Source organism: Pyxicephalus adspersus, chromosome 3 (assembly GCF_032062135.1).
Source record: "Pyxicephalus adspersus chromosome 3, UCB_Pads_2.0, whole genome shotgun sequence".
NCBI classification, from domain to species: domain Eukaryota; kingdom Metazoa; phylum Chordata; class Amphibia; order Anura; family Pyxicephalidae; genus Pyxicephalus; species Pyxicephalus adspersus.
Genome location: NC_092860.1, coordinates 43,112,000 through 43,124,695, shown reverse-complemented (window position 1 = coordinate 43,124,695; position 12,696 = coordinate 43,112,000). Strand labels below are relative to the sequence as shown.

Below are 12,696 nucleotides of genomic sequence, written 5' to 3'. Positions count from 1 at the left end.
AAGGATGGTCTGTGTTCTAGAACCCCCAAAACTAGCATTAACTTTCTAAAATATAATTCCCAGTAGAATTGATGTAATAAGAAGAAGATGCTGCTTTAACTTAAATGTAATGTTACAGAAATGGCTCCAGGCTTTTTCTGGGCATGTCAGATGCATTTCTTTCCCTTTTACATGTTGTATGTCCACCTGCAACATTATTACAAGGATATGCAACATAGCAGTTAGCTGGGGTAACACACCTAAAGTTGTTGAATGCTGAAAACTCGACTGACATTCAACAGAAATGCCAATGTTAAGTATGGTATACTGCAGTGTTTTTTTTTTGTTTTGTTTTTTTTAACATGAGTTGTAATAACTTTCAGGTCTTCAGGGAACCCTTCTATAATTGCTTTATCCTCAGCTCATTGTATCATAGAATGGTGGTAAGTTGGAAGAGTTCCTCTTACATTGCTGGTCCGTGGGAAGACTGCCACCTTTACAGATAGCCAAAAGGTCACTGGTATGTGTTGAACTGACCTGAGAGGCACAAAAACTGCTCATTGCTGAAGGAACCTCTAGCAACCTCTGGAGGAACCCTAAGGTTCGACCCTTGTTGAGAAACCCTGGTATAGTGCATATATTTTAAAGACTTAACAATACATTTTTACTGGTCAACAACCAAGTCCTTCAAGATAAACCTGTTACAGACTTCAAACTGTGTATATAGTAAAAGATTTTTTACAAAGAAGGTTAAGATTTGCATATAAATTCAGTTGTCTCTATCTCAAGATCCACGGATTGTATTGACAACTTATCAATCACAAACCTTTGTCGTGTAGGTGAATATTCAGTCCTCAGAATGGCATCGCTCTATTCTGTTACCTCAATCGTGGCTTGGCTTCATGGGAAGGACATACCAAGCTGTGCTTCAGGTATGCTTTTTTAGATATACTGAAAAGACTGACACCCCTCATCCTAAATTACCTTTACATTATTGTTGTGTATAATATATTGTAAATTGGTTTTATATGTTCAGCAGATCTGAAGAGATCTTGTAAAACAATCTAAGGCTGGCCATACAGTTTGATATTACATCAGTTTGCAAAATCTAAAGAAAAATGCAATGCATATAGCCAGCTTTAGGAAGACATTTTCATGTACATTGATCTGTTTTCCTTTTAGTTTTCCTTTTTGTTTTATATATATTGTTGGCTACTACTGCAAGATAATGTGGAGTTATTTTAACTTTATACAATATTTCAAATTTTGGCTAACATTTGTGTGTTTAAAGTGACTCAGTCATGAGAAAAGTCCGCCGGCTGCCATTGTTGACTGTTGTTTGAGATTTCTTATTCCCTAGCTGACATTCTGATGCTTTTGGAGTCTCTGGCTTGGAACAAGTATAGAGATAAGGAATTCTGCAATGAAAGCTCCATTCTTTTCTTAGGATAAAATCATTTTATCATGGTTATGGTGTTTGTTTTCTAGGGTAGACAGGCTGAGCTAGAAATGCAGCTGAAACACGGGAAGGACGACCCACAAGAACTTCAGTATAAAGTACACACAGCATGGCTCTGGTAAGGACAGGTTATGAGTTATGTGCATTATTTTTTTTTTTTTTACCACAATCTAGTTATAATACTAGAATATGACTATTAAACAATGATAATTGTTGGAACTGTAGCATTTTTTATGCAAGGCATAATAAATTTGAACATTTTTATCCCTTCAAAACACCAAAACCAAACAAAACATCCAAAACCCAACTTTTTTTTTGCTGAAGTTGGGCTTTAAACCTTTTTTTCTGTTTTGCTGTAAGTGTAAAGTATATTTTACAATTTTGCATTTCAGGGTGAGAGATGCACTGACTGAAGTAATAAGATCTGCTATCAAGTAAGCTATTTACCTATAAAAATGCTGCTAGCCTAATATTAAGTTGGGGTCCAATTAATAGAAACCTCCTCACCTGTAAGCTTATTGCTTCAAGGGTCCCATTACTTATAGGGCACATTTATTAATAACATACATGGTCTGGTATGGAAACCAATGGCTGACTGCTATGAACAATGCAGATTCTGTCAGTTTTTGCAAATAGCTCTTACATTATACCATTGTAACAATTTTATGAAAGAATTCCTGGTTCTGACCTAGCAGGTGTTTACTGACAATATAATGTGTATAATGTTGATTCATCTGCCAAAGTGCCCTAATGTTTACCGTTTTTTCAGTTGTGTTAATGGAGATAACACAACTGATAAGTTAAAGGTCACTAAAATTAATGTTTATATGTAACCCATCGAAATGTCCATTTTGCTAATAAATTATGTAGTTCCACTAGCCATAAAAGCAGGACAACTAAGCTGTAGGAAGCACTAAAGTGAGCTCCAAACATAAGGATTCCATCCAAAACTCTGTTCTATTAACATATCTCTCTTTACAGAGACAGCCCTGTGGTAAAAGGAAATGCACTTTTAGCTCTCACTGGCCTAGCTGTCACAGTCTCCAAATATGAAAGCAGTCTTCCTTCAGAATCAGAAGGTGCTCCAGAGGTACAATTTTTTTGTTCTATTTTCATGCAATATGTTTTATTGAGAATACTTTCATAGAGTTTTTCAGAATTTAAGAAGTATTGTCAACTGCTAACCATGCCCAGAGTCAGCCTATAATATACATCTATAGACACTTCCTGAAGTAGCAAACACGTTCATGATGAAAAACATTAGACTACTAAATAGCAAACTTATGCACCTGGATGCTGTTGCAGAATTGCAGCTTTAAAGTAGAAGTAAACCCAAAACAATAAAACCACACTTACCTTCGATCCCACAGATCAGTCTGTCGGGAGGTTTCTTCCATCAGGTCCTGTGTCATCCCTGTATCCACCTTCCTCCGACATAATTTCTCCTCTTTCTGGTTCTTCCTCCTACATCACCTAATCTCTCACTGTGCAGGTGGGGGATGGAGTGATGTACATTGGGAAAAAAACTTGCCGATCTCACTGCGCATTCGTGAGAGCTGCAATTTTTTTCCCTATTAATGAAAGGGCTACTTCTGCGCATTCTCGAGATGCTCAGGCATGCACAGAAGGAGCAGCCAAGGGCCTCCCCGAATGCGTGACATATGTATGCCGGGGGGCTCTGCACTCCTATTCATTCTTGATTTATTCTTGATCAGTGGTTTGCCTCTCTGTTTTTCAAATTCTGAATGAAATCCTATATTAGATCAGTATAGAAACATTTGGCATTAATTTGTATTATAAGACAGTCCCAATTTGTGATAGATGCTAGAAGTTTATTTATAAGAGTAGAGCTAACATAAATACTTACATTAAAATCAACAGATTTCACTAACTTCAGATTTTCACCAAACACTTCTCTGACTTGAGTCATGTGTGGCATCTTGTTCTTCTTCATCACTTAAAACATCCCCTTTCATGTAGGGTTTCAGTAACATTCTTCCACTTCGGCTTGTCGTTAGTTAATTTTGTGACTATGCTCCTAATATATCTGAATTGCTGTAATTACCACCTTCACACTATAGAGTTAATACATAGGGCAGGCCATTCTGTACTTTTCTTCTAACATCCAATAAAGTACAAGGTTGCTAGGTAAAACTTTATTATGTTTGGTGTCTGCTAGTTGATATCAAGTAAGTAAGTTTTACATTTAGAATCTTCTGTGACTTACTTATACATTCCATACAATCCACTGTAAAATTAAAGAAATATGTTTAGCCTGGTCACTTTGTAATCACTTTTTAACTATATAGCATTGCTGATATGGTTCAACTCTAGCACGTTCCTAGTATGATGTGGATGCTGTACTGTGATGACCTCTAAATTTATTTTTTTGCCATTTCTTTCTAAAACTCATTGCTGAACTCATTTATTGTCATCTCAAGCGTTTCAGTTGGTTGAAAGGTACAAACAGAGCTGGGGAAAGTATCTAAAAAGCAACTCTCGCCCTTTAATCTTACAGATTTAGTTTACAGTTATAGGTTTAAAAAGTTCTCCTGTCAATAGCAGTGAGTATACAGCAGTTTAAATCAATGTTTCTTAAACTTTTTAACATTGGGGAACCCCCTGAACTAACTTTTATGTCCTAGGGAACTTAGGGCTCTAAGTACTATATCCACAGCTCACAGTACATTGGTCCTGTGGTCATTTGGAAGAATGCTTCTTGCATTGCTGACCACTGGGAAGAATGTCACCCTTACAGATGACCAAAAAGATTTGTTTTGGGTGCCCAACTAGCAATCTTTGGCAAATCCTATCTTTAGACATCAATGCAAGAGGCCAGCGCAAAAAAAAAAAAAAAACTGATAAATTTCTTCGCTTGAGATGGCCTTAAGAAATATGTAATGTGTGCCCCTGTAAAGCCACCCTATTTTTTTACTTTCTGATAAAATTATTAAGAGAATAAATCTTATTAATTCTGGGTACAGCATTAGTAGTTTATTAACCGATGATGACAATGAAAACTTTCATTCTTTTATTTGATATCAGATTTCACTTTATTGTGAAAATGGCTATATTCCACAAAGCCAGTTGTTTAGGCTATCCTCCTATATGCTGTTCCAAGCTTTCATGATTACAAGTTACACAGATGTATAGTTGCTATAGCCTCTGTGTATAGTGTTATTTTATATTGTTTTGAATGGAGATTTATTAAGTATATACACTTCTCACTCCTTCCAAAACATTTACAATGGTGTACGTTTAGACCTTGGACATTAGGCACGGTTATATAGAAATTTTAAACTTTATATGTCATGAAACAGAGAGTACATTTTTTAGAATGAATCTAGATATTTCTGTTTACTTGCAGATTGGACCTGATATCCTTCCCACCAAAGCCTGGATGTGTATGGTGCTGGACACCCTTCTCAGTATTGTCAGCAGTCATTATTATCCAAAGGGCAGAATCTTTCCCTGGTTCCAGCAGGTATGTTTGTTCTATGTTTATACATAAGCGTGGAGTGTAGCTACTATTTCACTGCTTCACTATTTGTGTCTGCATTACCAATGTTTTTTGGAGCCTAACATGCTTTTTTTTGGCTACCCGGATTACCCATTCTCCAATGATTTTTAAGATCAGGAGATTTAACTATTATATAAATGTTTTTTTTTTTATTTATTACATACCGTATTTTTCGCCCTATAAGACGCTCCGGAATATAAGACGCACCCAATTTTAAAGGAGGAAAATCTAGAAAAAAAAGATTCTGAAAGATTATTCCCCTTCTGATCACTCATGTGCCATTCATACCGGTATTCCCCTTCTGATCACTCATGTGCCATTCAAATTCCCTTTCTGATCACTCTATGCCTTTCAAATTCCCTTTCTGATCACTCTGTATCATTCAAAATTCCTTTCTGATCACTCTGTCATTCAAATTCCCCTTCTGATCACTCTGTGCTTTTTTTCCACTGTACGGCAGTTAGGACAGGGAACAGCAGGTGGCGCTGTGCCGGCTTCTTTGGCTCTGCTTTACAGACAGGAGAAGACACGTGCTGCAGCCAGAGAGAAGAGGAGACAGACGTTGCTGCAGCCAGAGACACACGCAGGATCGGGTATCGGGTGAGTATATTATTTTAGTTATTTTATCACACCTTTGTCGTATAGGACGCACTAACTTTCCCCCCCCAGTTTTGGGGAAGAAAAAGTGCGTCTTATACTGCAAAAAATACGGTACCTTATTTTAGACCTAGAGATATCATAACTTGTTCCTTGTGCTTCTGTGCATAAGAGGCAGATCATGGCTGGTGGGAGGGCTTCTACACATAGCTTCCTAATAACAGAATGCTACTGTTAAACCTACATAATGCTCAGCTTCCAGAATAATAATAATAATAATAATAATAAAAAAAGAACTAAAATCCAGGTCAAAAAAGGTATAGGTCATAAACAGTAAGGTTGGGAAGGAAATGGAAGAAAGCGCTAGAAGATGCTGCATGTCAGTCAACAACTACGAGACATCAAACTTTGTTAGAATTATTCAAGCTTCTATTGCACGTAAAGTGAAAAGCTTATGGAGTGCAATAACATTAGAGTAGGAATTTCAGTGCAGAAGAGTAGCCTGTACAACTAGCAAGTAAGAGTTCAGCTTTAAAGTGGAACTAAAGTCCCACCTAGAAAAGTGATTTCCTTTTCTGCTATAACTGTTCTTACCTGCCTGACCACCCAGCTGTCAAATGCTAAACTGTGCATGCCAAAGATTTTATACAGGAAGGAAGAAGGCAGATGGTCCTGCCCTGTGATGCAACAGAAATAGGTGAGCAACACTTTTAAATAAAAGTTTAAATTTTCTTAATAATCTTAAGAACAGAGTAGCAGGCTGTCTTTCTTTTTTTCTGCCCAGACAAGAAGAATAATATGCGAAGATCTTTGTTGTAGTAAACGCTTTCTTGATAAAATTGTGTACATTTTAAATCAAACTTATCCATTACTGTGAAGGGATGTATGAAGAATGCTATAAGGATAATAATAATAATAAAATAATAAAAGAAAGAAGGTTTAACATAAAGAGATTTTCCTATTGCTTTCATCTTGTTTGTAGTTGATGAATGTGGAACCGCACCATTTTGAAACCTATTTCTGCCCAGGTCTAAGATGCACTCTCTCAAGTGTAAATTATTTTAAAAACACATGTCTCAAAATCAAACTAGAATATCACTAGAGTAATTGAAAATGTCTTTGCCCATAGGAACCAAACAGGTTTCTGCTTTGTGCTTAAGAAAGTTAAAGAGAAAATCTGTAATCTCATTACAGATTCTGTGAACAACATAGCAACTTTATCCCCCACTGATTTTAAATTTAGTCTTTGGGTGGCCATCCTAATTTGTATGAAACAACAGAGTGGTAACTGAATAGTTAACATTTACATTTGGATAAGGGACAACACACCTTATCAATTTATATGCATCTTTTTGAACTGTAATGACAATAAAGGCTTTTTCATGATACTCAGCATTGCTTGCATGTTTAGAGTATAGGCTGCCCCTTTAATGCCTAATTTGACGCCTTGCCAGCCTGTGAAGTTTGGTTTGCAGAAAATGAGTTGGCAGCTTTCCACTATGCTCTGGTGGGAGACCATAGCAGCAGATGGCTTATTTCCTATAGGGGGTTAATTCATTTTAATGAACAATACCCAGACATAAATAACAAGGAAGACAAGTCCCAGGACACTCTGGTTCAAAAACATCAAGACACTAAGCACCAAGAGCTTCATATTTCCTACAATGAAAGAGCACATTTATTCTAGTGCAGAGCTGGATTTCGTTCAACACTGTTTTACAATTATGATAATATTTAATCCAGAAAGCATCAGTGGTAATTTCCTGATCCTCTTTCCAGTGATTATATTCTCATGTAATCATGTAGTTTGTTCTTTCTACATGTTGTTTGTTTTAAAGGATTTTATTAAAAAAATAAAGGTAAATGCCTTTTTTTAATACATGCGGTCAGTAAGCTGTCACACGAGGACCAAACTGTCTAAAGTATATGTGTCTATGCTGCCAAGGGAAAAGCTTATTAGCAAGTCTGGAGTTTTTCATCCAATAGCTTGTTGTTCTCCCAAGATAACAGTGGAACTGTTGTTGCGGTGTAACGCATAAGCATTTGTGTAATAAGCATGTGTGTTGGGGAAAACCTTTGACCGTTGCTGAATACCCATGGCCAAGATTTAAAAGAAACAAGTAGCACAGTTTGATTTTTTTTTCTTTCAGTTTTCAGCAGGATCTCTACTATCAAACAAATATTCGTAATATTTTTACAGCAATGTTGAACTAGAAGAGAGGAGGGCGAAAAAAGCAGGCAGCGACACTCTATTTCAATATAGTACACTCATCACTGTGCTGCTACTTGTAATTGGCCATTTAGTTGGTTGGGTTTGTTTTTACAGGGAAAATAAGAGTCTGACTGTACTGGCTGGCAGAAGTGCTCGTACCACAAAATTAAAATAAAGAACAATTGAATGCATAGCTGAAATACATACACTTTACTTAGGTCACTTTATTAAGTTCACCTGTTCATCAAATATCTAATCAGCCAATCACATGGTAGCAACTCAGTGCATGTAATATTGTTGTCATTGTCAAGAGGATCTGCTGAAATTCAAACCAAGCATCAGAATGGGCAAGAAAAGTGATTTAGGTGACTTTAAATGTGGCATGGTTGTTGTTACCAGGCAGGCTTTTTTAAGTCTTTCAGCATCTTCGGATCTGCTCGGATTTTCACACACAACCATTTCTTGGGTTTACAGAGAATTATGTTACAGCACACACTCGACAACTTTATAACAAAACAATAAACAGTAGCCTAGCTCAGCATCTGGCTACCTCACTTAGGTGCCCTCTTTTAATAACACATACACTATATTAGTACTGGTAACTCACAACATTGTAATACTGTTTGGCTGCTTGCTTTCCTGGAACACTCTGGCTCCCTCTCTCAGCCTGGAACACTCTGGCTCTCTCTCTCTCAGCCTGGAACACCCTGGCTCTCTCTCTCAGCCTGGAACACCCTGGCTCTCTCTCTCAGCCTGGAACACCCTGGCTCTCTCTCTCAGCCTGGAATACCCTGGCTCTCTCTCTCAGCCTGGAACACTCTGGCGCTCTCTCTCAGCCTGGAACACTCTGGCTGTTTATCAGGCAACACAGGGACAGCTTCTCCAAACTGCACTTCACTTAACTTAATAAATTTTCCTGCCCCTCTTTGGAAACAGAGACACTTTCATGGGCTCCAGACTCTGATACAGGGGCATCTTTAAACGCCACCTCAGCTGAAGCAGAATCACATTTTTTAACTTACACTTCAGTAAGAGGAGGTAACTTTCCCCAGACGACACAGGCCCACATTCATCAGCCTGCTCCTCAGTTAACACATGAGCATCTTCCACAGGGATACTTTCTGCAGTCTTCAGTCCCTCCAAATTCCTTGCTGCCAGCTGCTGCACAACCTCAGTCAGCACTTTTCAATCCTCCGCTAAAGCTCAAGAGACCTCCGCCAGTTGTGCCACCAACAAATGATTGGTCTCCTGCTGTGCTTTATAACACTGTCTTTGAGCAGCATTGGCTTGCTGCTGGGCAGCATTCGTTTGCTGCTCGGTAGCATTAGCTTGCTACTGAGTAGCATTAGCAATCACTAGTTGCTTCAGGACCTCTTACATTTTGCTGCCACTCGATACACCGGCCCTTTAAGTGCACTGCTGCAATCTTTGTTGCTTAATCTGCCCGCATCCTCCACCAAAATGTAATAGATTACTGGGGGTTGCTCATGGTAAAAGGGATGCTTACAGTGCAGATATTAGGCAGCAGACTCCAAAAAGTCCAAAATAACAGCAGTATTTATTTTAGCCAGGTATTACAGCACACACTCGACAACTTTATAACAAAACAATAAACAGTAGCCTGGCTGGCTATCTGGCACTTAGGTGCCCTCTTTTACTAACACATACACTATATCAGTACTGTTAACTCTTGTAGTACTGTTTGGCCGCTGGCTTTCCTGAAACCATCTGGCTCTCTCTCAGCCTGGAACACTCCGGCTCTCTCTTCAGCCTGGAACACTCCAGCTCTCTTCTCAGCCTGGAATCAACTCTGGCTCTCTCTTCAGCCTGGAATACACTCTGGCTCTCTCTTCAGCCTGGAATACACTCTGGCTCTCTCTTCAGCCTGGAATACACTCTGGCTCTCTTTTCAGCCTGGAATACACTTTGGCTGTCTCCCAGCCTCTTGCTGATCACTGCAAAAGTGACTTACTGTAGGAGCAATACATATTTACCAATATGAAATAGGCAGACATTATCCTATTAGATGTAAACAATTGCCACCAATTCAGGGTCCTCTTTAAGAATCAAGGCTCATTGACCCCAACATTTTAATTCATAGAACCTGCCTTTTTGCCACTAGGTGTAAGGTACAATTGGTCTCCAACAATTAAATTAGTTTGTATGGTCATTCCACAGCCACAGACTTTGCCAGAAAAGAGTGGAGGGGTCAGGGGGGCATCAGAAGCAGCTGAGGGATTTCGGTTTAAACTGGAACTCTTGTTTAATTGTACTATCATAAATCTTTATCTCTGAACTCCCCAGTGTAAAATAAAATAACTCTGCTTGCTCATTTCCCCACCAATGCTCATTCCCTATGTATTTGTTGCTTAGGAAGCGAAAAGGTTAATTACCACAATAACTATCACTGTAAAATCTCAATTAATTTTCCTGTTCATAAAACAGATTACTACTCCAGATTATTTCATCCCTCTGGAAATAATCCATCTGCCTTGATGCCTCTTTCCCATAATAGGGCTGGCCACTTGCCAACTGATGTCTCCCTGCAACAGCTGCATATTTTTAAGAAAAAGTATTCTTATTTCGTTTTACACTGTTGAATCTCTTATTGCAAACTAATGACTGTTGTGTATTTTATGGTATAAATGACCAGAAGAACCATGTTTTTGTATCGCATGCCTCTGTGATGTAGGAAACTGTACACGGAAATGCAGTTGTCATCGGGACCTCTAAACGCTCACTCACATTATTTAATAGTAATATACGCTACTAAGTTTACTTATAATAGGATACAAGAAGCAAGACATTAAGTGATAATTATATCTATTCTCTTGTTTTTTTTTTTATAAGCCTTTTAAAATTGGACCTATCAATAAGATTCACACATAAGAGGAAACAACCAAATCAAATTATTATGGAGAGTAAAAATATACTTCTACTTTACTAAAGCCTATGCAACACTGGCTACCGGAAGCATTGTAATGGTTTCATGTCTTGTTGACTTGCTGTTGGATTAAAGGGATCAACAAGATGTAGCATTGTGCCAAATACAATACAATACAATACAAAAAAGTAAAGTTTGTATATGTAAAAGAGAAAATATAACTTCCCTTTTCTACAAGTAAATAATGAAAAACTGAATACAGGAAAAAGTTTTTAAAAAGTATTTGTATAATTTAATAGGATGAATTTCATTAAGCAATCTTTTAACTTAAACATAAAAATATTCCAAAACACCATCACCAAAAAGTTGCAGTGTTTGTGTTAAGTTTATCCCAACTTTTCTTTACTTTCCTCTCCAGTATTCCTCCACAGCTTCTTTGTCTGTGGCCTACAAAATATCCAGTTGCTTCTAAATATAAGGGAATACTTCATCATCGTCATCATCCCATATTGCAGTGCTAGACCCTAGTAGTTCATTGTAGGCAGACCATTGTCTCAAAAATACACACACACACACCTTTACTGCTGTACCTAACCTAATAAAATGAATGCAAAAAAAAAAATGACACTGCAGAAGTATTCTTGAGCTAAGCTGAAAATCTCCAAGGATGATGCATCATGAATGCAGTCAAGTCAGCACAATGCTACCTCCTGCCCTGCCATGAGCTGTGTGCCAGGCTCAGAGTCTGCAGAGAGTACAAAGCTAATGTCTGCTGCTCAGTGACTTTGTCATGCACATTGGTTTCATATTATACTGTTGTTGTTATCACGTATTCATGAACAAGCTGCATTTTCTTTTGGATTCCCAGGAGAAGCACTGCTTTCTATCATTTCTGAAGATGCTGAATGCACAACTGTTTGTTTGGCATTACACAGCCTTATCCAATTAAAGTATATGATACATTAATCATTTACAGCTACTGATTTAAAATTGAATTGTGAAAGGAAAAATATGTTCTATCATTAAGGTTTATATGTACATCTGTTTGTGTCTTCCATCAATAAATAAAGTTACACATTTTTCATGACTACACAAGGGCCCAAATAGCTTTAGAACTTAGATATACCATTGAATCCGCAAGGGCCCAAATAGCTTTAGAACTTAGATATACCATTGAATCCGTCATAAATTAAGACATTTATTAAATAACACAAAATTATGCAATATGCAATCATTAGATTGTATTTATTTTGTTTTAAATTCTGCTAATTTACCTTGATAACACCTTCCTGGGTAAAGGTGGACCAGCTGCAGGGGCCAATTGTTTGCTGCAGTGCATGTGCTTACAGAAGGAGATCATAGAGTGAGAAGAACTTGTGATTTATTAGTCAGACTAATTTTCTAATACATATGCTGAGGAAGTGTGCATGATCAAGGACCTTGTTACATTTCTGGTAGGGGTGTTTGGATTATAAAAGGGGCAATACAGATTTACTAAGCCTTTGTGAATACTGTACTGCTTGCAGGATGTCTAATACTAACTGAAAATCTAATTGTTTTTTGTTTGTTTTTTAAATAGAAATCTTATTCTGGGGAGAACACAGCCAGTGTCATTGCCCGCTCCTGTGCTGCCTCAGCCCTCTCTCTGGTGGTTCCAGTACTTGTGGTATCTTTTAAGGAAAAGGTTGAGGAAATTCTAAGCATCTTGACTGCCAGATTACCTGGAAGGCCAGAAGCAGATGAGTCACAGGCACTGCAGGTTCACATGGGACTGGCACTAGGAATGTTCATCTCTCGTTTGTGTGAAGAGAAAGTCAGGTACCTGAAATGTTTACTTGCACACAATAAACAATAGTTTCCAGCTTTATTTGGAGAAGATAGATTTGCTGTCAGGTATAGGGTTCTATACCCGTTATGTAACAGATAATACTGTATGGTAACAATGTTAGTATGTGCCCATTGCTGCCAGGTATATCCCTTTGTAGGCCAGGGTCTTCTCCTCCTCCTGTGTCACTGTCTGTATCTGTCTATCATTTGCAACGCCC

General features: G+C 37.9%; 1 protein-coding gene across 1 annotated transcript in view; it reads left to right on the top strand.

Moving 5' to 3' along the window:
* Nucleotides 1-12,696, top strand: part of FOCAD (focadhesin) — an 87,975-nt gene that overhangs the window by 58,584 nt on the left and 16,695 nt on the right. The window contains exons 22-27 of the mRNA XM_072404373.1: nucleotides 819-911; nucleotides 1,468-1,556; nucleotides 1,831-1,872; nucleotides 2,420-2,528; nucleotides 4,806-4,922; nucleotides 12,231-12,469. Coding sequence (XP_072260474.1) covers nucleotides 819-911; nucleotides 1,468-1,556; nucleotides 1,831-1,872; nucleotides 2,420-2,528; nucleotides 4,806-4,922; nucleotides 12,231-12,469 — 689 coding nt within the window. The remainder of the gene's footprint in view (nucleotides 1-818; nucleotides 912-1,467; nucleotides 1,557-1,830; nucleotides 1,873-2,419; nucleotides 2,529-4,805; nucleotides 4,923-12,230; nucleotides 12,470-12,696) is intronic.